The 25,796-nt window shown below is 43.2% G+C and overlaps 1 protein-coding gene across 1 annotated transcript in view; it reads left to right on the top strand.

Annotated features, from left to right (window-relative positions):
- The window catches only part of LOC308334920 (pyruvate carboxylase, mitochondrial-like), a 378,126-nt gene that overhangs the window by 63,160 nt on the left and 289,170 nt on the right, over nt 1–25,796 (top strand). Inside the window, exon 10 of the mRNA XM_080791818.1 lies at nt 4,067–4,185. Within this exon, the coding sequence (XP_080647944.1) occupies nt 4,067–4,185 (119 nt within the window). The remainder of the gene's footprint in view (nt 1–4,066; nt 4,186–25,796) is intronic.

Raw genomic sequence — 25,796 nt, 5'->3', positions numbered from 1 at the left:
AATGTGGGTTCTCAGGAATGCCAGCCAGTGTATCTGCCCACCTCAACTGCCAGAGGTAATGCACCAGAGGGACCTCTGCAGTCTGCACGCTCTTTAAATTAAATGCAACATAAGGTTCAGTGATATTCCTCATTGAATTGAATATCATTTCTTAACTCGCCATCCATTTCTCCTGATGTAACGATCACAATTTCTGTTAGACTGTATTAATATTACAATGAAGGTTATTCATAAAATATACATTTAGATCAGAAAGTGAGAACATTGAGGAGACCTTTCTTTTCCCAATTAAATATAAATTTCTTCTTCTTCTTCTTCTGGCAGTTGGATGAGGCGATTCCATAGTCTGGTCTTTTCACATCTCTGCCTTGTCAGGCCTTGTGTCACATTCACTATTTGTGCACCCTGAGAACACACCTCAAAGCTCTACTCTGAATATTTTTAGTTACCTTCAGTTAATAATGAATTCCATTTATTATTGAACTGCAAGTCTGAGGTGTGCCGGCAATTTTTTTTGTTTTAAGATATGGACAGCAATTGGTATGAATAAATGAATGTCCATGAGTCTTATATCTATATGTGAATATTTCTAGCCATGTAATGCATGTTAATACGTGTCTTCAATGTGCATGCATTTGCAGTGCAGTGAGTGCACCTTCCTTATCGACCACATTATCCCTAGCATCCCATTTCTCGGTATGTCACGAATTATGTTTGAGACGCTTTTGTGAGCTTTCCTCGTCGATCTTCAATTTTGAGACGTGTAACGAATGGATCTGCTACATTTGATGCTTTAGTGTGACGCATTTATTTACGGAGGTCAGTTTCAGTACAGATTCAGTTTAATGTCCCCTGTGTGGATTTGTGGTTGTGTTTCTTTTGTGTGTGTGTGTGTGTGTGTGTGTGTGTGTGTGTGTGTGTGTGTGTGTGTGTGTGTGTGTGTGTGTGTGTGTGTGTGTGTGTGTGTGTGTGTGTGTGTGTGTGCACACTGTGTACAGTATGTATGCATGTACTGTATGCTTGCATGTGTGTTTACTGTATGTTTGATGGTAATGGGTCTCCAAAGAGTAGATGCTCTAAGTGGGTCTAATTTCTCCCTGCAGAAGCCAACTGTCAGCTCGTTGTGTTGGTGTGTGTTCACATACCGTATCGTCATTACACGGCAGTTACAGTGGACATTAACACACACACACACACACACGACAGGCGATCTTCTTGAGCGTGCACGATGGCGTATCCCTGCTAGTGTGTGTGTGTGGTTGTGATGAGAGAGAGACAAATCTAATTCTACTATGTTTCTATAGGCAAAATGACCAGATGATGAGCCGAGAGCAGGTGCTAACTCACTGAACTGAAAACCATAGCTTGCAGCGCTCGCACACACACGCATACGTGCGTGCACACACACATGCACAGATTCCAGGCCTAGCCCAGGGCTAACTCGGTCATCACACATAATGTTCTTTGCCTAATGATTCCTTTGAGTGCTATTCTGCTACCATATAGCCTACAGGTAACATTCAACCCTCCGTGTACATAAAGGTCTAGAGATGTATGATCTGGTATACGTGTGCGTTTGCATATAGGTATATGCCTCTGAGTGCAATGTGTGTGCAGTTACATACCCCTTTAAAGCTATTCTTTTCATTACAGCCTTATGTTTCAATACCAAGGCTAGCAAGATTAATAAATAGTGCTCGTTGTCAGCTTAGGACTCAATTTCTGTCTTAAGTCTGTGTGGCTTTACGGTTTAATACGGTTTGGTTGTGAAATCCTGACTGTCTCGACTGTCTTCTTCCCCACTCTGGCAGTCAAAGCAGGCCTGCAGGTTGTCAGCCTGTCAGGCTGCTCCCACAGTTAAAGTAGAACTAAAAGCTAAAAAAGAACCTCCTCTGAGACTAGACTTAATAAAAGTGGAAATTAACTGATTATATTCTTCTTAATCCATTTGGGGCGGGAACCCCTTTTGGTGTTTTAAGCATTATGTTACACTTTAGCTATTGAAAAATAGCAGATCTACAAGCTCGTAGCACGGCACAGAGTGCCGAGCTATGAGCTTGTACGTCTGCTATTTCTTTTTTAATTGTTTAATCGCGTAAATCTTTGAATACATGTTCTTTCAGAGCGAATGTTTTTAACTCAAATCTTTGCTTCTGTGGGGGGGTCCCTGGAACAACATATTTTCAGATGGCCAATTTCAGCGGCCAATTTCATATCATTTTGTGGGTCCTTGACATGAAAATGTTTGAGAACGACTGACATAGAAACATGGGCTTTTCAAGGATTTAGAAAGCATTTGTAGAATCTAAATGGGTTAAAGTGTCTCGCCTGTGGACAAAAAACTCATTCAAGTCGATAAAAGGCTTCAATCAAGAAAACATAGCCCTCTGAATAGATCTGTGATTGCCTCAGTGCTGACGGCTGTCGTCATGCTGTGAATGGTTGCACTGCTTTCACACCATGGGAAATAAATGTAATACCTAGAAATTGTGTTTTGCCACGTTCTATGCAAAACAATCTGCAGATGCATGATGGAACGCTTGTAAAGCTCTCTGGAGATCAGTTTCAAGATAACAAAAGTCTGTAATTCTGTAACTCCCCTTCTAAATCTTCTTAGCAAACATTGTATTGAACCGTACTTTCTGTGCTTTTTTCCCCCTGCAAACTGCTACCCAATCAATCAATCAATAAATCAGTACTGGTATTTTTGGACGAGGGGCCCAGATGTAGAGGAAACCGAAAATAGACGTTTTTTGCGAAAATATCCATGTGGCAGGGCCTCGTGTGTCGTGTCCTGACTTCGTTCAGTATAAATTTAAGCAGGAACTTACTATGAAATTGCGTGGCAGGAGGGGGGGGGGGGGGGGGGGGGGGATGCAGGCAGGAAGGAAATCTAGGAAGGGGACTCTCTCTTGTTGTTCATATGGAAATGTCTCTTACAAGCCCTGCATGACGATCACACATTAAGGAGTGTGGATGCTTAATGATAAGTTGTGGTGCATTGCGACACATTTAAGATGATGGGTTTTTCTGTGGGAAAACCTGCTCAACGTGTTTTTTTTTTCTTCTTCTTCTCATATCACCTCCTACACCTACACCTCATCCATCAACGCTCGAGTCGGGATGCATTCAACGTTGCATCTGATCAGACAGCCCCCCTGATCAGACAGCCCTGTCTCTCTGCAGGGAGCGGTCTGATCAGACAGCCCTGTCTCTCTGAGGGGGAGCGGTCTGATCAGACAGCCTTGAAAATGTGGCGCAAATCTTTGAATATATATTATTTCAGAGCAAACGTTTTTGACTCATATTTTTGCTTCTGGGGGGTGGGGCGATATATTTTCAGATGGGGGTCGTTGGCCGATTACATATAGTTTCTAGGGGTCCTTGACATGAGATATTGAGCACCACTGATATAGAAACCTGGGTATTTCAGAAAACTGTCAGGTCTAAATGGGTTAATATTCATTAATGTTTTTCTATATAAATGCACCGGGGCCACATGATTTTTTCCTTTCTTTTTATATATCCATGAGTAGTTTTCATAATACATCCCTTTATGATTCACTGGTGTTGTTATCCCACCGGAACCGGAGTGTTATGAGCGCATACAGGACACAACTGATCACTGTAATCAATCTCGGGCCTTTGGAAAAAGAGTTCAAATGGCGATTTCGGCGCCCACGTATATTCAGTCATTTCACTTAATTCAAATATAACTTGTTTGTGATAATTCTCCCTACTATAGAGTGTGCCGACCATATAATTAGTTCCTCCCTGTCCCCAGTGAACCGCAGGGGTAAAAAAAACAAAAACTAGTTTCAGGTTTTGGTGGTGGGTGAGAAAGCCTTCATCCAATCAGGATAGAGGGGGCCTTCCTCCAATCAGGATCGACCCGGGCAGGCCTTGGTGCGTGTGCTGTTGGCCTGTTGCGTGTGTCCCCCCCACTGTAGAGCGTGTGCCTATCTTGTTCCCGGTGGCGGACCGGGTTTTTTCCCAAATCACCCACATGACTGAATGCTCCTTTAAGCCTGTGTGTTGACCATGTTGTTTTCTCTCTTCACAACAGGTGGGCTATGAGAACGCTGGCACCGTGGAGTTCCTGGTGGACAAGCACGGGAAATACTACTTCATCGAGGTCAACTCCCGACTCCAGGTGGAACACACGGTCACTGAAGAAGTCACAGAGTAAGTGACCCCAGTTCATAGTGTGTGTGTGTGTGTGTGTGTGTGTGTGTGGTGAGAGGTCCTGGTTATCATCTGTCCATGGACAGGTGTCTTGTTGTTTCGAGGACAGACGGTTCCCACCTTGAAGATGTGGGTGAAGAGACTGGGGTTGGGGGAGCATGGAGGAGGAGGGAGGCCAGCGAGGAGGGATGATTGATAGGGGAGGGGGGGAGAGATGGTGGGATAGAGAAAGTGGAACTGATAGAAGCAGGAGAGAGAGAGATGGTGGAACACAGAGAGAGAGAGAGAGGAACAGAGACATACAGAGAGAAATGAATGAGAGGTGATGAAAGATATAAATGCCGTTCCACTCTGCTGGTATTTGTTACACTACGCACACAGAGACAGACACAACCATTTCACAGTACTGATACAAGAGTTCAAGATGTGTGACCTGATACATGATGATCGGTGGCTTGAAGAAGGTCCTTGTGACCGAGCCGTCGACCTCTTTTATTACCACTAGAGGTGAGGTGTGTATAGTGCAGGAATTTACCTTTTTTCTTTGGAATTGGATCTTTGGGGGGGATTTGATTCCCGTCACCACGAAAGATTCACAGTAAGTGGTGTGCGTGTTGTCTTCTATACTCGTCGTGATTCGATATGGGCTAGTGTTGATTTGGTCGACTAAAACTATGACAAAAATGTTCTTCACTGGCGAAAACAAATAATAAGTTGACATTTTATGCTTGGTTGCATGCTGAAAATAGCTGATCTACAAGCTCACAACGCGTCACAGCACGACACATTGTGAGCTTGTAGATCGGCTATTTTCGGCATGGCTAACACTCGACTCGACTAAAACTAGACTAACACTTAAACATTTCAGATTACCAAAAATGTGACTAAAACTGAATTAAGTTTTATTCAAAAGACTATGACTAAACTAAAATCAAAATTTGCTGTCAAAAACAACACTAATACGGGCCCTTAATGTATGACACGCACGCACACAATTGTACACTAATCCCCCTGCCTTTCTGCCACAGCTCTCTTCACTCTTCTGGACTGCTTTATGTCTTCCTGCTTACTCTCCTTAGGAACACAACTGGCCTCTTGGCGCTAGCTGCAGTCACACTCACCCACTGACCAGTGTAGACGCTGCAACAATCACTCATCTTTGTGCGTGTGTGATTAGTCCGTCAATCCTTTTCGATAGCTAAAATAATAATTGAGAACGCTTGTTTTATTTATATGAATGTCTGTGGTTCCCACACGTTTTCATGTCAAGGACCCCCAAATTTACACTAATTATCCTGCGGACCCCCATTTGAAAAGATATGCCAAGGACAATGAGAGAAGGCTCTAGCAGTGATTCTCAACCCGTTTAATTTCAAGGACCCTCAGTTTGACATGCATTAGTCTACGGACTAATATCATTTCTATCTCTCGGACCCCCAATTTATATTTTAAAATCACTGTTAATTTAACTCTGAGAGTGTACAAATGGTCAGGCTAATGCGATGCTGCGGTTCCTGACGTTCCACTAAACTCTCTTTAGGGATGAATTTGTGGACGGTACAATTCATCCCTGAACACACAAAGATGAACAAATCAATTGCAAGTGCAAATGCTGTTGATTGTTGAAAAGCGTATTTGCCAAAGAGGCCAGCAGGGCACATTTTGAAGCCGTATAGCTGATATACGGCTGATAGATATGGCTGTTGGAATTAAGTGGATAATGAGCAATGATGAATAAATAGTCATCACAAATTCAGTATTCATAGTTTGTTTTTAGAACAGCTCACTATTGGCAGTCAGTCAGTCCACTGAAGAACACTGCGGGTAAAGCTCATAGTTTGTTTGGTTTAAGGACGCGTGAGCTGGTACTCCATAACTAAGTGCTGTGGTAATACCACATCTGCAATGCGTGTGCATATTATACTGCATGTGGCTCGTGCAGAGCATTAACAATTGCTTCACTTTCTCTCTCTACTTCTTATGCATAATTTATGTTCCATCGTGAGACCTTGATCTTGTGCTGAAAATAGCAGATCTTCGACTTCAAGGTCACTTTGCGTTGTGCGATAACGCATTGTGGGGGTGTATACGATGCATTGTGGGGGTGTAGCTTGTACTGTAATTCTTCATCCTCTCATTTAGTTTGAGGCCATTTCATGTCTTGCCTTGACATTCTCTAGATGTATGTGTCTGGTCAGTTTTCCCCTGCACACCGTTCTGCTTCAGTTTTTTGTGATATACAGTATCCGTTTGATCATCAAATGAATAAACCCACAGGAGTTTACGGTTTCATGAACACAGTAATGACAGATAATTGATTTTGCCATTTAATTTATCTTCCCGCCCGATTACATCTGTGCACTTTGACATGTTTATGCTGTTAGATGTTTACGTCATGCCCCGACATAGGAAATAGGCAATATATTGAACTATTATTCTTACTCAAATCACCAAGGCTTTTATGCTGGATTACTGGTAACTATCAGAGGTGAGATCATAACTTTGTACTTAAACATCAATACGAGTCTCTCGCTCTCTTGCAAGCACGCACACGCATGCACGCACGCACGCACGCACGCACGCACGCACACACACACACACACACACACACACACACACACATACACACACACAGTTTAACAATTTATTTATGTCCACACAGGGTGTTGTGGATAAAAATAAATCTTTAAAGGCAATGCTAAGCAGCCCCTCGTTTCTAATGAAGAGGAAAAACGGTTTGGACATGCAGTATGCACAACACAGTGGGAGGTCTGTAGACAAACTTGAGCCATGCAGGGAATTGTCAGGGCTGGATTAGATATCAAGTAGTTAGGCCAATGTTTGAAATACCCCCGCCATTTCTATTAACTTTACTGTATCTTGCCCTGTGGCAGCAGCACTTGAGGAAATTATAGTGAGGAAGTGTAGATTGGAAATAAAAGAGAAAGGGGAGAGAGAGAAGGAGGAGTGTGTGTGTGTGTGTGTGTGTGTGTGTGTGTGTGTGTGGCGTGCACGCGCGCATTGTCACTAAGAGCCATCAGCCATGCAGGTCATTTTTTCACAGCACTACTTTAAGCGCATCATTCCCTCGTTCTCGCTCTCCTCCCACCTCTTTAATCACCCATTTAAAAAAACAACACCATTACGGTCTTAATGTATGACGCACGCACGCACGCACGCACGCACGCACGCACGCACGCACGCACGCACGCACGCACGTTTTACTTTCTGGGGCTGTGCAATTACAAAAAAAATTGCATACATCAAACGAGCACCTGCCTGGTCTGTCTGTCTGTCCGTCCGGCCCCCCTCTGGGTGATGGGTAGCATTTTGAGCAGCCAGGCAGTTACTGTATGGGTGCGAGATCATCTTTCTGGCCACTTACTTGCTATAAACTCCTCATTTCCCCTGTCAATTCCTACGGCAGCCATGTTGACAGGTAAACACAGCTGAAGGTAATATCGTTAAATGTGGGTATGATTATATAGTCATTTTGTGTGCCAGCATGACATTGAGTATGTAGGAGCTGTCCATTTATAGCAGGATAGTCTTTAATTGAGCTGTGGGAGGCTGGGACCTCCGTTGTTTTAAAATCCATGCCATGGCCCTGGTCTCGCTGACAGTGTACCAGAGACCTCATCTTCTCATAGGATTATTTATAGCCTTTGTGTTGTCGAAAATGTGCTGAAATGTGGCCATATGCTGCTGGTGCCTGTGAATTTAGGTTGGGTTTGGGAACTTATCTTGTCATATTCGGGACATGAAAGAAAGAAAGAAGTGCATTTCTGTCTATTTCTAAAAGGTCACATTGCTGGCAGAGCTTCTGGTCCCTGGGTACGGAGCTTTTTTAAATATCTTCCAAGGTTATGGTCCCCATGCATTCATTTAGGGATTTTTACTTGGTTTGCCGAGTGGTCTGGGATTTTGCCCATTTCCGTCTCTGTGTATGTATAGCGTTTGATTAAAATGGATGGAGGTCAGTATATGTTTAGATCATTCTTGGCCCTCAGAGTGCAGTAATCATTGCTTTGATTTGGTTCTTCAATGCTACAGTAATAGGGGATCATATTCTGGAGAAGGGTGTTTATTGAGAAGACGTTGATGTTTCAACAAGCTCAGTGGTCTGCTTCATTTGCAGTTTAATGCAGACAGAATTTGCAAGCTTCCTAACGTGTCCACGGAACAGCGATAGCCCCAGTTCTGCCCCGCAGGCAGACATTGTTTGGAGTGTTCCTGTGAACACACTGAGGATATTTCTTTAGCAAGACTCACTTTGAACTTTCTCTACTATCTAATTCCATTCATTTAAAGTTCGACATAGTCTCGTCTCGTGTCGGGGGAGGGGGAAAACCTCATATGTCCAAAACCGTTACTTTTCCCGGATTCAAATTCTAAACAATTTCAAAATTAGCAGATCTACAAGCTCAAAGACGTTGCTTGGCAGCCGCGTTTCGAGCTTCTAGGTCTGCTACTTTTGATGCTTCGGCTGTAGTATGATCGAAATTCATTTACAAAAAAACCCTCCAATTGTTAAAATCTGGAGAGAAGAGGTTTCTGCCTGACAGCACCGATATGCTACTGTGTCCTGCACTTCACTATACTAACTACTACAAGACTTTGAACCAAACTCTAATTGGGAGCTTGTTCCTCTGAAATGTTATTTGAATTGAATATAGTACTCCCTTAGCTTCCCAGGCCAGAACTCTTGAGAAGCTCTGATCTTCCATCAGATATGCATACACATATTTAAATTAATATTGAATGCAATTATTACTATTATTGTGCCAGATTATCTAATTAGAACCTGGCGACTATGTAGCCTAACTTTTCTGCTCTGAGTTTAACCTGTTTTCCCTTCTTAAGTGCTGGCTTTTTTTTTTTTTTACCATTGAGCTAATAGAGCCAGCCTGCTTGCTCGGGGGATAGATTGCATCTTGGTCAACATGTGTGTGTCTTAGATGAGACACATGGCCTTTGACACGATCTAAATGTCTGAATAGAAGAGCAGGGAGACGAAATACAACCACCCCAAAAGTTCATATACTAACAGATTGGACAAAGTTATATGTTTTTCATTAAAACCTTGATAAAGTGAGTTGTCTTATCTGATACAGATAAATGGGAACTTAAAAGTATAACCACGTTAGTTCCATCCATCCAGAGCTTGTAGATCACAAGCTCTGAAAAATCCACTTGCTCTGAAAAATCCACGCGGCCCACTGATCTGGCCACCTAATTTAAAAAGTGGTCACTTAAAGTGGTCAGACGGGTGGGACACTGTTTAGATTTTCAAGTTGTGAGCTTGTAGATCGGCTATTTTCAGCAAGTGTAAAACGGCATCAACTTTCTTACTTAGGCCTTTAAATTCCCTGAGGAACACAGGCCATTGATGAGTCTCCTCCATCCCCTGCGGTCTTGTGCCCTTCGCTCCAGTTGTTGCCATGACAGCCCTTGTGCCTTCATCTCCTGCTCTGTGGCTCGCATCAAGGCTCGCCAAAATACATTTCAGTCGACTCAATCAACTGTAGATTTAGTCGACCAAAACTAGACTAAACACAGGTGACTAAAAGGTGACTAAAACTTAAGGAAAACTATTCAAGAGACTGTTGTTGAACCAATTCAACAATTCACTCACTCGGAGAGTCCCAGGCTATGGGGATGATGATTCAGGACACGTAGCCAATTTGTTTATGTAAATGTGAGCCAAAGTTGAACCTAAATGACGACCTTGTCTCACCTCCCGACCCTGTTGGGGGAGAAAAGAAAATATAATCGTTTTAAGGGTCAACCCCCCGCCCCCCATTTACAAGTCAAATGCCTTTACTGAGACAATCAAGCAGGTAAACACATTACAACCCTTTTTCTAAGGTAGATTGTGTTCCCTGATTATTGAGTGTATTGAGATGAGATTATTGAGTCAGTCTCTCTCTCTCTCTCTCTCTCTCTCTCTCTCTCTCACACACACTCTGTCTGTCCTTCATCTCTCCCACACGCCTCCGACTTCTCTCTCTCTCTCTCTCTCTTTGTTATACTGCAGGAGTGTCAGCGAGGGGGTGGAATACCATAACCTATAATCATAAGACACAGGCGCTCAGCCACGCACACACACACACACACACACACACACACACACACACACACACACACACACACACACACACACACTCTCTCTCTCACTCGTCGTATACTAGCTAGTAGACCAAGTTGTGCCCGGGAAGTATTGCAATTACCCATCTGTCTGCCTGCCTAACGGAGTTTCCATTATGACGGTGGTAATTCTATCTGATTTATTTTCTGAGTGTGTTCAAATGGCACATACGCTAGAGGCTGCTTATAAGATGCGTCACTAGTGATGTCACGGTGACGAGGGTTCAGAGATGGTCAGCGCACAGTGCTTTGGCTGTGTATCGTTGTTATAACTCAGTCAATATCAACAACATCAGGAACACTGTCAACTGTCAAGCATTATTTGCTCAAAACTCTGACAAGTAACTCTTCTGTCAAATGAGATTATCTTATCTCCCAAAGCCCCATGTAGTCCACAGCACTCCCTTGAGGCACCTACCATCACTGTTGAGTTGAAGTGCACTCGGGTACGGGGGAACAAAAATACTAATGTGGATTTTGGCCAACGGGGGGAGCGCAATCATACTAGAGAACAGTTTGAATCAATCAGACCCAGTCAGTGTGAATACGCCCTTACTCAGTGTGAGGTACAGTAGATACCTGTGTTTGAGTTGTATGGCACGGTGGCACAGTCTGTATAGTGCTGTCGCCTCACAGCTAGAAGGTCCTGGGTTGGATTACCGCTGGACACACTGTGGGCGTGTTCTCTCCTCCGCGTCATCAATTTACAATTTACAATTTAGGCATTTAGCAGACGCTCTTAATCCAGAGCGACTTACATTAAGCAAGAACAAAAGCATGGGAATACATCACATAAAGACATTTATCATGAAACATGCGTAGCTAAGAAAGTAACAGTGGAATATCTATAATGAAACTATACATATAAGCTATACATCTATACTACTATGCTACACATATGTACTATGACGTGCTATGACTACTAGAATTGCTATCTAAGGGGGTGGGGTAAGTGCTATGGGTCATCAGTGCCCATACCCAAGGTGGGGTTGGGCCTTTCTGTGTGGAGTTTGCATGTTCTACCTGTGTCCCCTAAGGCAGGGGTTCCCAAACTTCCTATTGTCACGCACCTGTGTGTGTGTGTGTGTGTGTGTGTGTGTGAGAGAGAGAGATAGAGCTGGGATTTAGATTCATTGCAAACCTTTTGCGATGATTTTTGAGAAACTTATACACCATGGCATGGTGTACGAAGTACACAATTGTTAACCAATATATCCAATAGTAAAATGTCTTCTATCAATTATTTGGGGTTTCAACCATATACAACCATATGTAATATTGGATTAATTGCAAACAGACCACTAGGGGGCGAGCCCAACTCGTTTGCGATGGTTTTTGACAACCCTACACCCATACCTAACACCATGCCAAAAGTCAAACTTGTCACCAAGTGCACAGACCTGATGATGATTTGACATGTTCCTTCCCAGCTGGAGGAGCTTACTGAGCAGGGCTGAGTGGAGGCCTCCCGGTTATACTCCAATCTAATCCCTCCCGCATGTCTGAAAAATCAAAGGAAACACTTAGATTTTCTGCCCTCCGTCATACCAAGCGGAGGAGGTGAAATCTACAGTACCTCTCTCTGATGGAGAAAAATGAATTTATAGAAAGAGGATGTATTATTTTGTTCTCCCTCAAGCACTCGTCGGGAGGATCCTGAGTTGTTATCAGCAGGGGGAACTAAGTGATGTCAGTTCATCTTTATAGTTGAAAGCAAAGGAAATTTTTCTTTAAAGCTTTTTGTGTGTTAGAGGCGAGCATGGCTTGCAGTTTACGTAGTGAATATTGCGAAAGGTCCATGCATGAAATGGGTGGCACACAATACAATTACATTCAATGGAGCTTTATTGGCATGAGAAAACATATGTTTACATTGCCAAAGCAAGGCATACAATACATACTGTACATGATAGAACAATATATATATATAGAGAGAGAGTGTTTTCACCCTCATTCTCTAAATTGCTTTTGTTTGTCATACTTGAAGAATGATGGAGAAAAAAAGGAATTGTGGGAAGATGACGTGTGTGCGTGTTTCTCTGAACACCATCTGTATGTGAGAAATTCAAATAAGAGTGGTTTGTTGTATTTGTTTTCTGCATCTTCTCCGTGCCGTGTCTCGTGCTCCACATAATTGTGTTCGTGCACACGGTGCACGGCCACGCATGGCTTCACATGTGCCTGCGAAAAAGTCGGCCTGACCTCTCTTCTCTTCCTCGACTGTGCCTTTTTTATTGCCTCGTTCTGTTTGTTGTCTCACGTCCCTCATTTCTACTTGAGTGAGCGGCACGTATGCATGACGTGCAACACGCGTGCACATGTGCTGTATGTGTTTTCGCCACCTACTTAAGCTCGCTGATTACCCCTAAATGACCACGCTCTGTCTTCATCACGTGGAGAATGAGAGACACATGGACAGACTTCTCCATACGGGAGAGGTGGTCATTGACAGAGGGCCTGACAGACGAGCAGTGAAACCAGAGAGGGGGAGAAAGCCAGCGACACGGGGAGACGTCGAGATGAATAAAAGAGGAGAATGAGTCACCCTCATAGCTATACAGATGCAGGTGTGACATGTCTCGGTATCAGGGATGGAATAACATTTTACACGGCATCATATATAAGGGGATATAAATGTGAGACACATTGCGATGATGCTGGCATTCAAAGGTTACTGTTGCTATAACTACATACCTGTAACTTTCACCCTGGCCACGCCAAGACATGTTTCTTTTATCTTTTTTGTTCACAAGGGACTCAATTATTTTTGCTCCTACGTATGCCACCAAAATGTGGAACGCCCTACCAACAGTCATTAATACATGCGAATCCCTTGAATCTTTACCTCCTTTATGATAGAGGTGTCTATTTGTACGTCTCTAAATGTTTTGATGAATTGAACAAGGTGGACCCTCTTGTAAACAAGTGTAATGCTTTATTGGGTCATCCACTCACAGTTAACAGACTGTGCTTGAAATGTACTGTAATTCTGCAAACTGTTAAAAATATTTCAATCAATCTATCCAGTCATTCTCTCCTTGGCAACCTGGCAAAATGTAATTATGGTTAATTGTCTTTTGGGATAATTGACTTCAAATGCCTTAGGAAAACAACCTTGTTACACCTAGATATATTTCGGCCCTTCTCCCCCCCTTCCCCATCTGTTAGCCTCTTCCCCTGCAGCCGTATATTCTCCTCTGCTCTCGTCTCTCCTCCACTCACATGTTCTACTTATCCTCCTTTAACCTCCTGCTCATGTCTAGTTTTGCCCAGGGCTTATAGATTTCCTGACCCCCCCCCCCCCCCCTGTCCTCCCACCTGCCCCTGTTCCTCCCCCCCGGAACCTGTGCTTCCCTCCTCAAAGCCCTGTCCCCTTCCTCCGTGTGTGTGTGTTCTCTCCATCCCTGCTCTCTGCAACTGGTGCTGAACAGTGCTTCGTGCATGCTCTTCTGTGTGCATATACTGTATATATATTATAATAAAATATTCATTTTCTAATCCTGTTTGGATACCGTATTCATTGATAGTATAATATTGTTGAGCTGGATAGTAAGCTAAATGTGATTGAGATAATGAAATGGGTTGTGTGTGTGAATAAATCATGTTTTTTATTTCACTAGACCGGTGCCTGGCTGTAGAGCACAGAGTCTGTAACGATGGAAGTGTCCCTTGTATGCCCATATACAGTATGGAGATTTCTGTATCTGTCTCTCTGGTGTTCCTTTATTGCTATATATGGAGTTCTGTGTCAGGCATGACCAAATATGGAGTGTTGTGATGTCAGAACAGGCCAGCTCCATATATGGACCCTGGCCAGGCCTTTTGTGGCGGTTCTGGACAACCGTGCGTCCGACCGACTTGACACCGGGCACTGCACTCCCTGTGGGGATGTGGAACACGTGTGTCGAATTTGAAGTCGGTGGGGACAGACTTACAGAGACGTGGTGCATTCATAGATAGTGTGTGTGCTACTGTAATTCGTATGCATGTGGGTCTTTAAGTTTGCTGCAGCGTGCAATGTTTCTCTTTTGGTCTTTGTATAGGTGTACTGTGCACACCAGTGTTATTGGGCACAGTGTGCAAGCTTTTGTTTGTCTGTCTTTGTGCCTGTTTATTTCTTTTATTGGATTTTGTGTGTGCCCTGCACACGTGCTGGACTGTTCTAGTTTTTCTTGTTAGAACATCAAATAATATTAGGGTGATTATTGTGCAGCGAAGCGTATAAGGGGGTGATTGAGAAATAAGCAGGCGAATATGAATGAGGGGCTCTGTTCTCGTGTGTGTGTGTGTGTGTGTGTGTGTGTGTGTGGTTCATTTACATTGCTGTGATGGTCACAGGGGGGTCCCCTGGAACAACATATTTTCAGATGGGGGTCGGCGACCAATTACATATATTTTTGGGGGTCCTTGACATGAAAAACTTTGAAAACTGTCATGATTTAGAAGGCATTTTGTAGAAGATCAACATATGGAATGAATTCTGTACTGGCCATATATGGAGCGTGTCTTGAGTGTACAGGGTTTGATGAGGTCAGATCAACATATGTAATGTCAGAACAGGTCAGTTCCATATATGGAGATCTAAGAGTGGCAGCGGGGGGGAGTGTCTTGTAAGAAGTAACCACGTATGCACACATAGCCCAATCTTACCTTGTAATCTCCATTTTAATTAAATCTCAGGAATCAGTGAAACGATTGCAGTCTGCCTCAACCCCCTCCTCTCTCTGTAGCGGTCTGCAATTTTAGTTTAAGCCATTTCCTCACTCAAACGTGGCCGTTGAAGTAAACTGAAAACGTACAATGGCCAAATAAGGTTAAATGATGCATGGTGTGATGTTACTGTTGCAGCGGTGCAGACATTACCTTTCCAGTGAATTGCCATTTAAGAAAATCAATTTTAAGTGACTACCGCTAACAGCGACACGTTCCACACGTTGATAATCCTGATACATCATGCCTGAGTGGGGACAAAAAAGTCAACAGGATTTACATTCGATGTCTCGCTGCCGTCTTCTGGGATGGTTTGGCCTCAGGTGTTTGTGCTGCTGCGATAAGCCCTTTTCCATCTGCAGAGTTTACAGAGCGCCACGTCGGCTGTTGGGTCTCTGTCCCCAAATGTCTTCAGTGTGACCTAAAGACCTAAACCAGACCCAAACTAAAACAAAAAGAAAGAAAAACACAACGTTGGCATAACGTGATCTACATATACATACAAACTGCTGATAAAGAACGCAACAAACTGTGAAATGTATTCAGAACCCTGCAAACAGCATCTGAGCTGAACAGACCAGTTTCTTCTTTCTTTATTTCAATTTACATAACATAGCATTGCTATGCATTGTAGTCCCAAAGTTGGGGAATTTCTTTTCTGCCGCTTTGCCCACGCACAGTCATGTCGCTTCATTGCTATGGGCCGATGCATGCACACTATTCAAATCAACCTATCTCCCTAATTGATAAGGTCGATGAGTCACCAAAGCCCTCGTTCGGGGGTCACCTTTGGTCATTAGGGGGTCTTTCAGGAGAGGCGAGGGGTCCCCCCCCAAGGCCCAGGACAAGGTACAGGAAAAGTCTTTAATCTATTTTACACTGTACTGTCGGTGCATATATGATATATGCCCTCTTCAATAATTCACCATCCTTAAAACCTGAGCTTGGAATTAATCAAATCCAATTTTTCATGAATTACCATGGCCTAAATTATAAATTAAATTGGTAATTTCCATATATTACACTCTCATAATCCCCCCAGACCTTTTGCATATGCCAGTTTATATTCAAGGCTGGAGGAAAAGGCACTTGATTTACCGTCACATAGAGCTTAGCCTGAGCTAACGCTAGACATTTCTGGCCTAGATGGGAGGGCCGCGGCTCAGAAGAACGCGCACCCTGATTGGTTCACCGATCTGTCCGTCAGCCCCGGTCTCTCCCCCCCACCCCCCCCCAGTGCAGCACTGGTATTGTGTCGACCAGAAGCAGAAACCACTGGTTGCTGGAGTATACCATTCTAACGGACTGTCAAAGTTATTTCCACAGATTCGGCACACGTTGGTTTTTTTCTTAGACGGTGTGGTGGGTTATTCAGCCATTCTCCTCATTTTCCTCGCATAGTCTCGTTTGAAGTTCCACTGGTAATGATTTCCTCACGGTGTTATTTTGAGGTGTGCACACCGCTCTAAGCCCTGACGTCACATCATTTGGAGCGACGCCTACGCGGAAGGGTTGACTCCCACTTTTAGACCAGTGCAGCCCATGCGTAAATCCAGGCTTTCATTTTTCGCGCAGACGAAATTAAAGCCTGGGTATCGAGGCTACATAGAGCTGGATGGCAGATAGACTTTGAACACTCGTGAACAGGGGGGGGGCAGCAGTGGGTTGGTAGAGAATGGGATTGTGCATCTATAGCTTTTAAATCCCGGGGAAAACCGGATGCAGGATGTCTTTGTCCCGCCATGGCCCTGTAGGGTCTGTTACTGAAGACTCTGGGTGGGGATGTGTACTTGGATGTTGCTGAGAAAACGCTGAAGCAATGAGGAAGTTGGTTTTTATTCTGCCCTGAAAATTGTCATTTAAATCCACCACAGTTGCCGGTTTATTTATTTATTTTTTAACTTTTTCTTCTCTTTTGCTATTTTTATTTTAAGAAATTAAACAATTTAATACCTAATTAATTAAATACAATGCCTTGCCATTTAGCCGACACTCATCTTATCCAGTATGACTATAAAATGCTAGATTGAAGTAAGTGGCATAAACGCAGTCAACAATGGACAGTGAATTGACTCACATTAAGTGGTAAATAGTATATTCCTATATATGTCCCATGTCGAAATGAGTCCCCGATTAAACGTCTGGAATTGAAAACGGGCAGCAACGTTCTGTGGTCACTCCTGCTGTATGCTGTATTTGGCTACTTAAATGTGACTGTGAAATGGTTTGTTTTGTGTTTAAGCCACCCATGTCATGTCAAATCATGTTTGTTGATATTAGTTTCAGTATATGAGACAGACTGTGTGCCAGCTGCCATTGTTTGTATTCACATTATTCACCAGCTAATTAGTCATCAAGTTGTGAGTGGAAATGTAATTGTTAAGTGAGAGTTGAAATGCCACCCCACCTCCTTTCACGAGAGCTCACTGATGGCATTCTGTCTTGGCTGCCACGCCGTCGGCCTTATTGGATGGTGCTGTTTTAATACACATTCTTGCACGCACGCACTCACATGCCCATTATCAACTCTGCTGTTTCTCACATTATTTCTGTCCATTTCTCCACCAACGCCGTTTGTCAAACAGATGCAGATGCTCACAATCTCTCACTTGGATCCGTTTGTAATTAGACAGACTTCCTGCTGGGATTTGCTCTATTTATATACTTGCACGCACGCACGCACGCACGCACGCACGCACACACACACACACACACACACACACACACACACACACACACACACACACACACACACACACAGTCACGCACGGACCCACAAACACACACACCCTGGCCTTGACGTATGCACTATGCATACACAGCTGCATGCATGTGCATAAACACACTACTACTTTGTGCACACACACACACACACACACACACACACACACACACACACACACACACACACACACACGTATATATACCTGTTCATGATTAACAATATGCTTTAAAGGTGCCTGAAACTACTGCAGGGTGACCATACAGTGTCCCAGATCCACATTATTGGTACAGGATGTGGGCTTTAAGTGAGCCTCCACCATGCTGGAGGCTTTTACAGAAAGCGCTACACGCAGCTATATCTGTCATTGCCACCTTCCTCTGACACACACGTGCCTCCAGCATCCCTTCTATACACTCCATTTCAAATGGGGCAATTTCCTCTGATAGGAAGGATAGGTAGGCATGCAGTACCCAGCGTGTGGGAGCGGGAGATATCGGAGTGGCATCCTCTGATAACTGGAAGCTCTTTAAGCGGGCGCGTGCCGTGTAAAAAACCTCACATGGTTTATTCCCGCCGGCTCCTATGGGGGAATTTATAGAACGGAAGCCCGACACGGCCATCAGTAGATTGGCCGTCACTCACCAGAGGGCATTGTGGGGTGCAGTGGTTCTCAAGGTGTGGTCTGGGGACCCCCAGGGGTCCTGGAGGGAGTTCCAGTGGGTCCCCAGCTAAATGATAGTTTGTAACCTTAATGGACCCTTGTGGGTCTGTATCTCTGAGAGTGTACAAATGGAACTAAAATGAACATTGATTTTGCAATATACACGGTTCATTTGGTCTTTATAATGGTTATGATTAGCTCTGTACCGGACAACACAACGACGCGTCTCCAATCTAACTTCTTGAACAGACTACAGTAATAAACTCACCAATAGTATTTACACACTGTAGTTGTACCCATTGAGCATATGAGCCTATGAGGCATGCTTTTTACAAAGACAATCTGTCTTGAATGCTGCCAGGGCTACCGCCGCCCACCACATCTACACGAGTGACAGTGACGGCAAAACCCACGTACAGTAGGCTTGTAAATGATATGAAAACAATCAGCCAGGAATGGATTAGTACTGAAGTTGGAGAACTACCAACAAAACGACAGAACTCAAAGCTGCATGTCTGCTGTAGTAAATCAAAAATCGATTATCGCTAATATTATTTATTTATAATATTATTTTTTATATTTTTTTATACCGGATAATCGATTTTACACACACACCTGCCAATGAATTGATTACTTAATCAGTCCACTTTTCACAGTCAGTTTGCACTCGATCTTCACACACAGGCAGACAGACATTTACAGAGATCTCCATTCTCCATGTGGGACACAGACAGACGGTAACAATGGGTGCTATGACAACAGGTATTGCATACTGCCGGCCACTGCTACAGAGCTGACAATGAGGTTATATCTTCCTTTCTTCTCTGGAGTCCTGCCTCAAAGCAGACCAGAGGTAGAAAACTGTCGTTCCCTGATGTCATCGCTAGGGACACAGGCATCAGGAACTGGGGATGGCAATGAAGGACCGGGAAGTCTGGCGTGATATTGTAGAATTAACGATCTCGACCGCGGTCGAAAAATGATGATGATGAATGCATACTACAGATAATGTTCCCAAGTTGGCCGGTGGCCGATGGGCACGTACAAGTCTAGTCCTGATAATAATAACTCATTTTCAAGTTGACAGCCGCCATTATGCATTTGTCAAATTTCCGTGTGAAATTTTGACTTTCCCTGCTGCGCCCTATAATAATGCAGATTTTTCGCTATCCCGCAGCCATGCATTGATATGAGCTCCTATCTGCTGCTTCACGCTTGAAATGTACAATCTACCTTGACTGCTTTGACTCATAGAGGGAAGTAGTTCTCTTCTGTCTTCATTATAGCTATACCTTTCTCTGACTCTCTCTCTCTCTCTCTCTCTCAAACTACAGCTCAATGTTCTCGGTGAAAATAATTTCCGCTTTGAGAACAATAAGACTGTCTGTCTGTATCTGTATCTGTCTGCCTAACCCCTCTTTCCCCTGTGAGGACATTAAGACTGTGTCTGTCCAATCCCTCTAAATGTTTTTTACCTCTCTCTTTTCGCTATCGCTAAATAATTGAGATGAATACATGTGTCTGTGACTGTGTGTGTGTTATATGAAAAGCAGCGTGCTCAACTCTGACACAATGACAACTTGGAGACGTCGATGTTCTGTATTGCTGAGGGTAGACTTGTGTTGCCAGACGATCTGAGATCTTTGCCTACGGATACATCTGATGATGACATCAGAATCCAAACGGCTGCTGACACATTATTTAATTGCCCCGGTATGAAGGACTTCCCTAAAGACTTTAGATTTGGATCTGCAATGCAGAATTTAATTTTACTCTGTTAATTGTTCACACCCAGTTTTAACCCATTCTGGGCGGGAACCCCTGTTGGCGTTTTAAGCATTATGATATACCGTAATTTCCGGACTATAAGCCGCTACTTTTTTCCCATGCTTTGAACCCTGCAGCCTATACAACGGTGCGTAATCTATGGATTTTTACAGCTAACGGCCAATAGGGGACCTTCTAAATCTATCTCTATGGCCTCTATTCGGCTTATAGTCCAGTGCGGCTTGTATATGTACACATTTGGTTTTCCCCCTAAATGTAGCTGGTGCGGCTTATATTCAGGTGCGCTTTATAGTCCGGAAATTACGGTACTTAAGCTATTGCAAAATAGCACATCTACAAGCTCCTAGCGCGGCACCGAAAAATCTTGAAAATTTGTCACAAATCATTGAATATATATTCTATCATAGCGACCATTTTTAACTAAAATCTTTGCTTCTGGGGGGGTCCCTGGAACTACATATTTTCATATGGAGGTCGGCGGCCAAATACAGATACGTTTGGGAGTCCTTGACACGAAAAAGGTTGAGAACGACTGACATAGAAACAGGTTTTTCAGGAAAGTTTTAAGATTTAGATTTTTTTAGAATCGGCCTCAACAACAAAGACTGGGAGATAGTCACCAGTCTCTAGTCGAGTGAGGCGTTTATAGACTTTTAGTAGGCTATACGAAATAATTCTTCTTATTATTTTTATCCAGTCCAAATAGACATGGCGTTTGATAAATCTTACAGCAAGTTTCAGCACGAGTGCAGCTACGTCGCATTCTAGTTCCATGGCCCATGCGTGCTGTGACTATTCTCTTGTTTCTTTTATTTATTATTATTATTATTATTATTATTATTACATTCAATATTATCATTATTATTGTTATACAGTATGTGCAAATGTTGACCTCATTCAAACCCTCTTGAATGTGGAATCGGTACCGGACATAACTCGTTTTGCCTTCCGTCCTATAACATTTTTGCCATTCTGCATCTCGTTGAGCCAAAGTGTCTCCATCCATATCTATCTCAACCCCTGTACCGAGGCCTGTACCACTTCATGTACCTTGACATTTGAGTTGGGATATATGTCTCAAAGGGCTAACTTTCATTACAAGTTATCCCAGCCACTGACTGACCTTGTATGCTTTTACTTGAATTTGGGTAAAGGAATGAATCCCTTTAATTGTGAAATTAATAATTATAGTTCACACAAGCACTGAGGGGAATTCCCTCATGGGGTAGTTTGTATAAGATTTTTTTTAGAAGGTATGGTACGCTATGTGCTCTCAGAAGGCTTTCTTTCCTTTCAATCTATTAAACAATTTAGACCTGAGGACGATTCTACAAAATGTCTTCTAAATCCTGAGTTTTCAGAAAAGATTTTCTTTTTCATGTCAAGGACCCCCAAAAATATATGTAATTGGCTGCTGACCTCCATCTGAAAATATGTTGTTCCAGGGACCAACACCAGAATATATATTCAAAGATCTGCGCCACATTTTCACGATAAAAAAAAAAAAATAGACCTACAAGTTCATAGCGTGGCACTCGTTGCCGCGCTATGAGCGTGTAGATCTGCTATTTTTTAATAGCTAAAGTATAACATAATGCTTTAAAACACCAAAAGGGGTTCCCGTCCAAAATGGGTTAAACCATACTTATTTAACCGGAGCCCCCATGGCTCTATAGTTGCTCTGCTTCTTTCCCCCCTCGGCCCATAATAGAGACGATAGGGTTCATGTGATTAAAATGCTAATATCGTTATTTTCTGGAAGGCTGTCTTTACAGAATGATCTGTGGGATAAAACTTGCCAGAGCTTTCTGATGGACCACTGTTTATTTTTTTGTCACAATATTTTGATCTAGTCTTAGTCTTACAGTCTTTTTAATAACAAGTCCTATAACTGGGTGGGGCATGCATTTCCAACTTGCATCGTTCCATGTAGGGCAGTGCCCAGCGGGCACCGCTCTAGTTATTAAACACCAAACGATGACGTTGAGTGATGCTAGTGGCGGCAATGATTTAATGTAAAGCCTGGCGGCTTCACAGCAAACATCGATACACTTTCACTTATTCTCTTCTTTTTTAAGATGTGCATCTGATCTCTGTTTTGGGAGATGAGCGCTCAAAGCTCGGGGCTTATGTCGATCCAGGACACGCCGTGTCACACAGTAAAGGCCACAATTTTTGGCAATACAGTGAAGCGAAGTGTGTGGCATAAAAAAAGAAGAAGAAAACCCCCTGTCTTTATTGTTCTGTCATCAACATCTATTTCTTTAAGTAGAGGGCTTTTCTGTTCCCTTTACTGTTCCCGCTCTCCGGCCTGTACATGTTTGGCTGATGTTAGTGTTGATTTTCTGACAGAGAAGATAGTGCACGCACAATGCACTTCCAACCTCACCCCAGGTGCACTGATTCAGTAGAAAACATTAATTGTTTGTATATTCCTCAACCTCCACTTGTTTATTGCTCGTTATCAACGTTTCGATCCTGATTGGCTATAACAATGGGAGGCAAGTAGAATCACCTGAGCTCATACCAATCCATAATTGTTTCAGTACGTGACTATTTATCTAATTACAAAATGGCATTTGTATTGTAAACACATGCATTATGTGTAAACCTGTACAAGTAGTTACTGTACAGAGAGTCAATGATGATTGAACACCATAATGTAAATGATCAATATACATCACTCGTCTCATGTTCAGTTGATCCGTGTTTTATTTCTACATATTGATTTTCCACACTTATGTCTTTCTCTCTGCTGATGTGTGACTCATAGACCTGTGTTAGTTTGTGTGTGTGCGCGTGCTGGATACACATGTGTGTACTGTAGTGTACACATGCATGATTATGTGTACTTTATCAGTTTATGTTAGTTCAGGGATACTACTGTATATGTACAATACACTGTTTGTGCTTTTCTGTTACCATGCACTCTGACATTGGTGCATGTTGAAAATGCATTTCTGTTGTCTGACATTCAGTGGAAAATTGAAAATTCAATCTCCACGCACATATAATGTGCATTTAATGAATGTTGTGTCTGACATCGGTGCATATTGATCTCCGTGTACAGTATGTGCATTGGTATGATGGCTATGATATAGCGCCCATAGTGCATTTGACTCCACTCCACAATTATGAGACTTCAAGGTTGATGACGGGGGGCCCTGCAGTCAACCAACCCACCCACCAATTAGACAATATATTTGTATATTTAATGTAGGATAATGTGCATAGGGTTACATTATATGTTGTGGATGTGTGTGCCACGTTACATCATGTGTGTGCGTTGGATGTCTTGAGTATCAGAAGTGTGCTGTATTATAGTTTATCTGTCCCTTTACTTGTACGCTTGAGTGTGCAACTGTGCATGCATGGTTCTACATCTTTCTGCCTCTCCCTTTCTCCGTTTTAGTGACTTCCGCTGTGCAATTTTCCAAATGATTGCATTGAGCTAGGCCTTGGACTGTGTGTGTGTGTGTGTGTGTGTGTGTGTGTGTGTGTGTGTGTGTGTGTGTGTGCGTGCGTGTGTGGTGCACTCTCACACAAACGCACACACAGTAATCCTTTAATTGGCATTCTATACTCATGAAATGAAGACCTCGATTTAATAGAGAATTTCAGTGAAATGAAGTTTGTGATTCTGCAGTGCTGGCAAGTAAGTAACTCATTAGCTGTACTAGGTTGGCTGCAATTCAGTTAGAAAATGCACTTGAGAAATGCAACATTTCATGGGGAATAGTTTGAAATGTCATGATATTGGATGACAGTAATAACAAGTATAATTTTAATGAGTTTCAAAAACACATACGTACCAGTTAAAATGCTTTGCAACAACAGACATTATTCTGGCACTGGGTAACTCCATCTGATCTGGCTCTAAATCCTGTGTAACAGATAAAAGGAGGATCTTGCACTCCTGTTTCTTTGTAAATTGGAGCTGGTCCTGGAGGGCACAAACCTGCCTACTCCAATGCCCCGGCACAACCTTTTCAAAGCATTTCATCATACTATGTGAGGGTGAGAAGTTCCCCGTCGTTTGTCTTTGCTGTGTGAGGCAGCTGGCACAACATGTTTTCCACAAAACTGGGATCTTGGACTGGGACAGAGACGTATTATATTATAGTGAGGCACTTTACATACTGTAAGTGCGTATATTTTATGTCACTTCTCCATTGCATAGTCTTGGACTCACCATCACTACTTTACCCCTCCCTCCTGTGTTGCCTTTCCATTAGTCCCTGCATGGGACCATGCACTACCATGCTGGCACATTTCTGTTGCATCTAAGGTAGAGCCTCCATGATGAATGATTGCCATCACATGGTCGAACTTCATACCTGGACTAACTTGATAATGGCATCATGTAAAGCTGGGTTGGGCAACTTTGACGCATAAAGGTGGATAAAGGTGCTATATAAATGTATCATTTAGTCAGTGTGCAGAGTGGGCGTACATAGTCAAGGACGTCCTCTGCCATTGTTGATGGCCCTCAAAGTGTGTCCGAGTGTCAATCGCGGTTGAATCTCCTACGACGTCACAGGCGCGCTTCATCAAAGACCCGCGAAGGTTTTTACCTACCGGGTGCACACGCTCACCTTACATGCCCGTTTGTTTGTGTGGGGGCGAATGTCAGGCTAGCCAGCTGAACGTAATTCTGTTAACGGTTTTTTATCTTCCTTTCTTGTGTTAACCTCTGGTACATCTTTGTTCTGCACTGTGTAGATCAACGAGTGGAACAGCGAGCGTTGTCTCGACATCAGTGCGTCAGTCAGTGCTTTGACAAGTGATTATGAGTCTGTAAATAACTGACTTTCAATGTTCCCAGAATACGCTGACTGTACATCACAGCTGGTGACTGGAAAAATAATATATTTGTTTTTTGTCAATCATGCTTCCATCATTCAGTGCAGTCTGTCACCCCTCTCTCTCTCTCTCTCTCTCTCTCTCTCTCTGTTTTTTCACTCCTCTGTCTGTCCTTTCATCTTCTCTCTCTATCTCTCACTCTTTCTCCTTAACTTATTCAGTGCCTTCTAGGACACAGGGTTGTTTTGTGTCCTTCTCTCTGCTCTCTCTCTCTCTCTGCGTCTGTTTTATAACAAAGGGAGGAATTAATTAATGGGCTGATAGTTTGGCCTGAGAACCCTGCAGAACAAACGCTGGAACGAAGAGAAAATATAATCAAATGCAAAGTAGTTGGCACGCGCGTGTGTGGTTGTGCGTGTGTGTGGTTGTGTGCGTGTGTGGTTCTGTGCGTGTGTGGTTGTGTGCGTGTGTGGTTGTGTGCCTGTGTGGTTGTGTGCGTGTGTGGTTGTGTGCGTGTGTGGTTGTGTGCGTGTGTGGTTGTGTGCGTGTGTGGTTGTGTGCGTGTACATGTAAAAGAAAAAAATATGGTTGCAGTCTGTCTTCTCTCAATTCAATTCAATTCATATACTATTTAATTTTTACCATCTGGCCTTCATCAGCTGTGTGTGTGTGTGTGTGTGTGTGTGTTCCCACTCTCTCCTCTCTTTCCCCTCTCTCTCTCTCTCTCTCTCTCTCTCTCTCTATCCCCCTCTCCCCCCCTCTCTCTCGCTCACCCGC

Source organism: Protomyctophum bolini, assembly GCF_963924005.1.
Source record: "Protomyctophum bolini genome assembly, chromosome: 20".
Classification (NCBI taxonomy): Eukaryota; Metazoa; Chordata; class Actinopteri; order Myctophiformes; family Myctophidae; genus Protomyctophum; species Protomyctophum bolini.
This window is presented reverse-complemented; position numbering and strand designations above follow the sequence as displayed.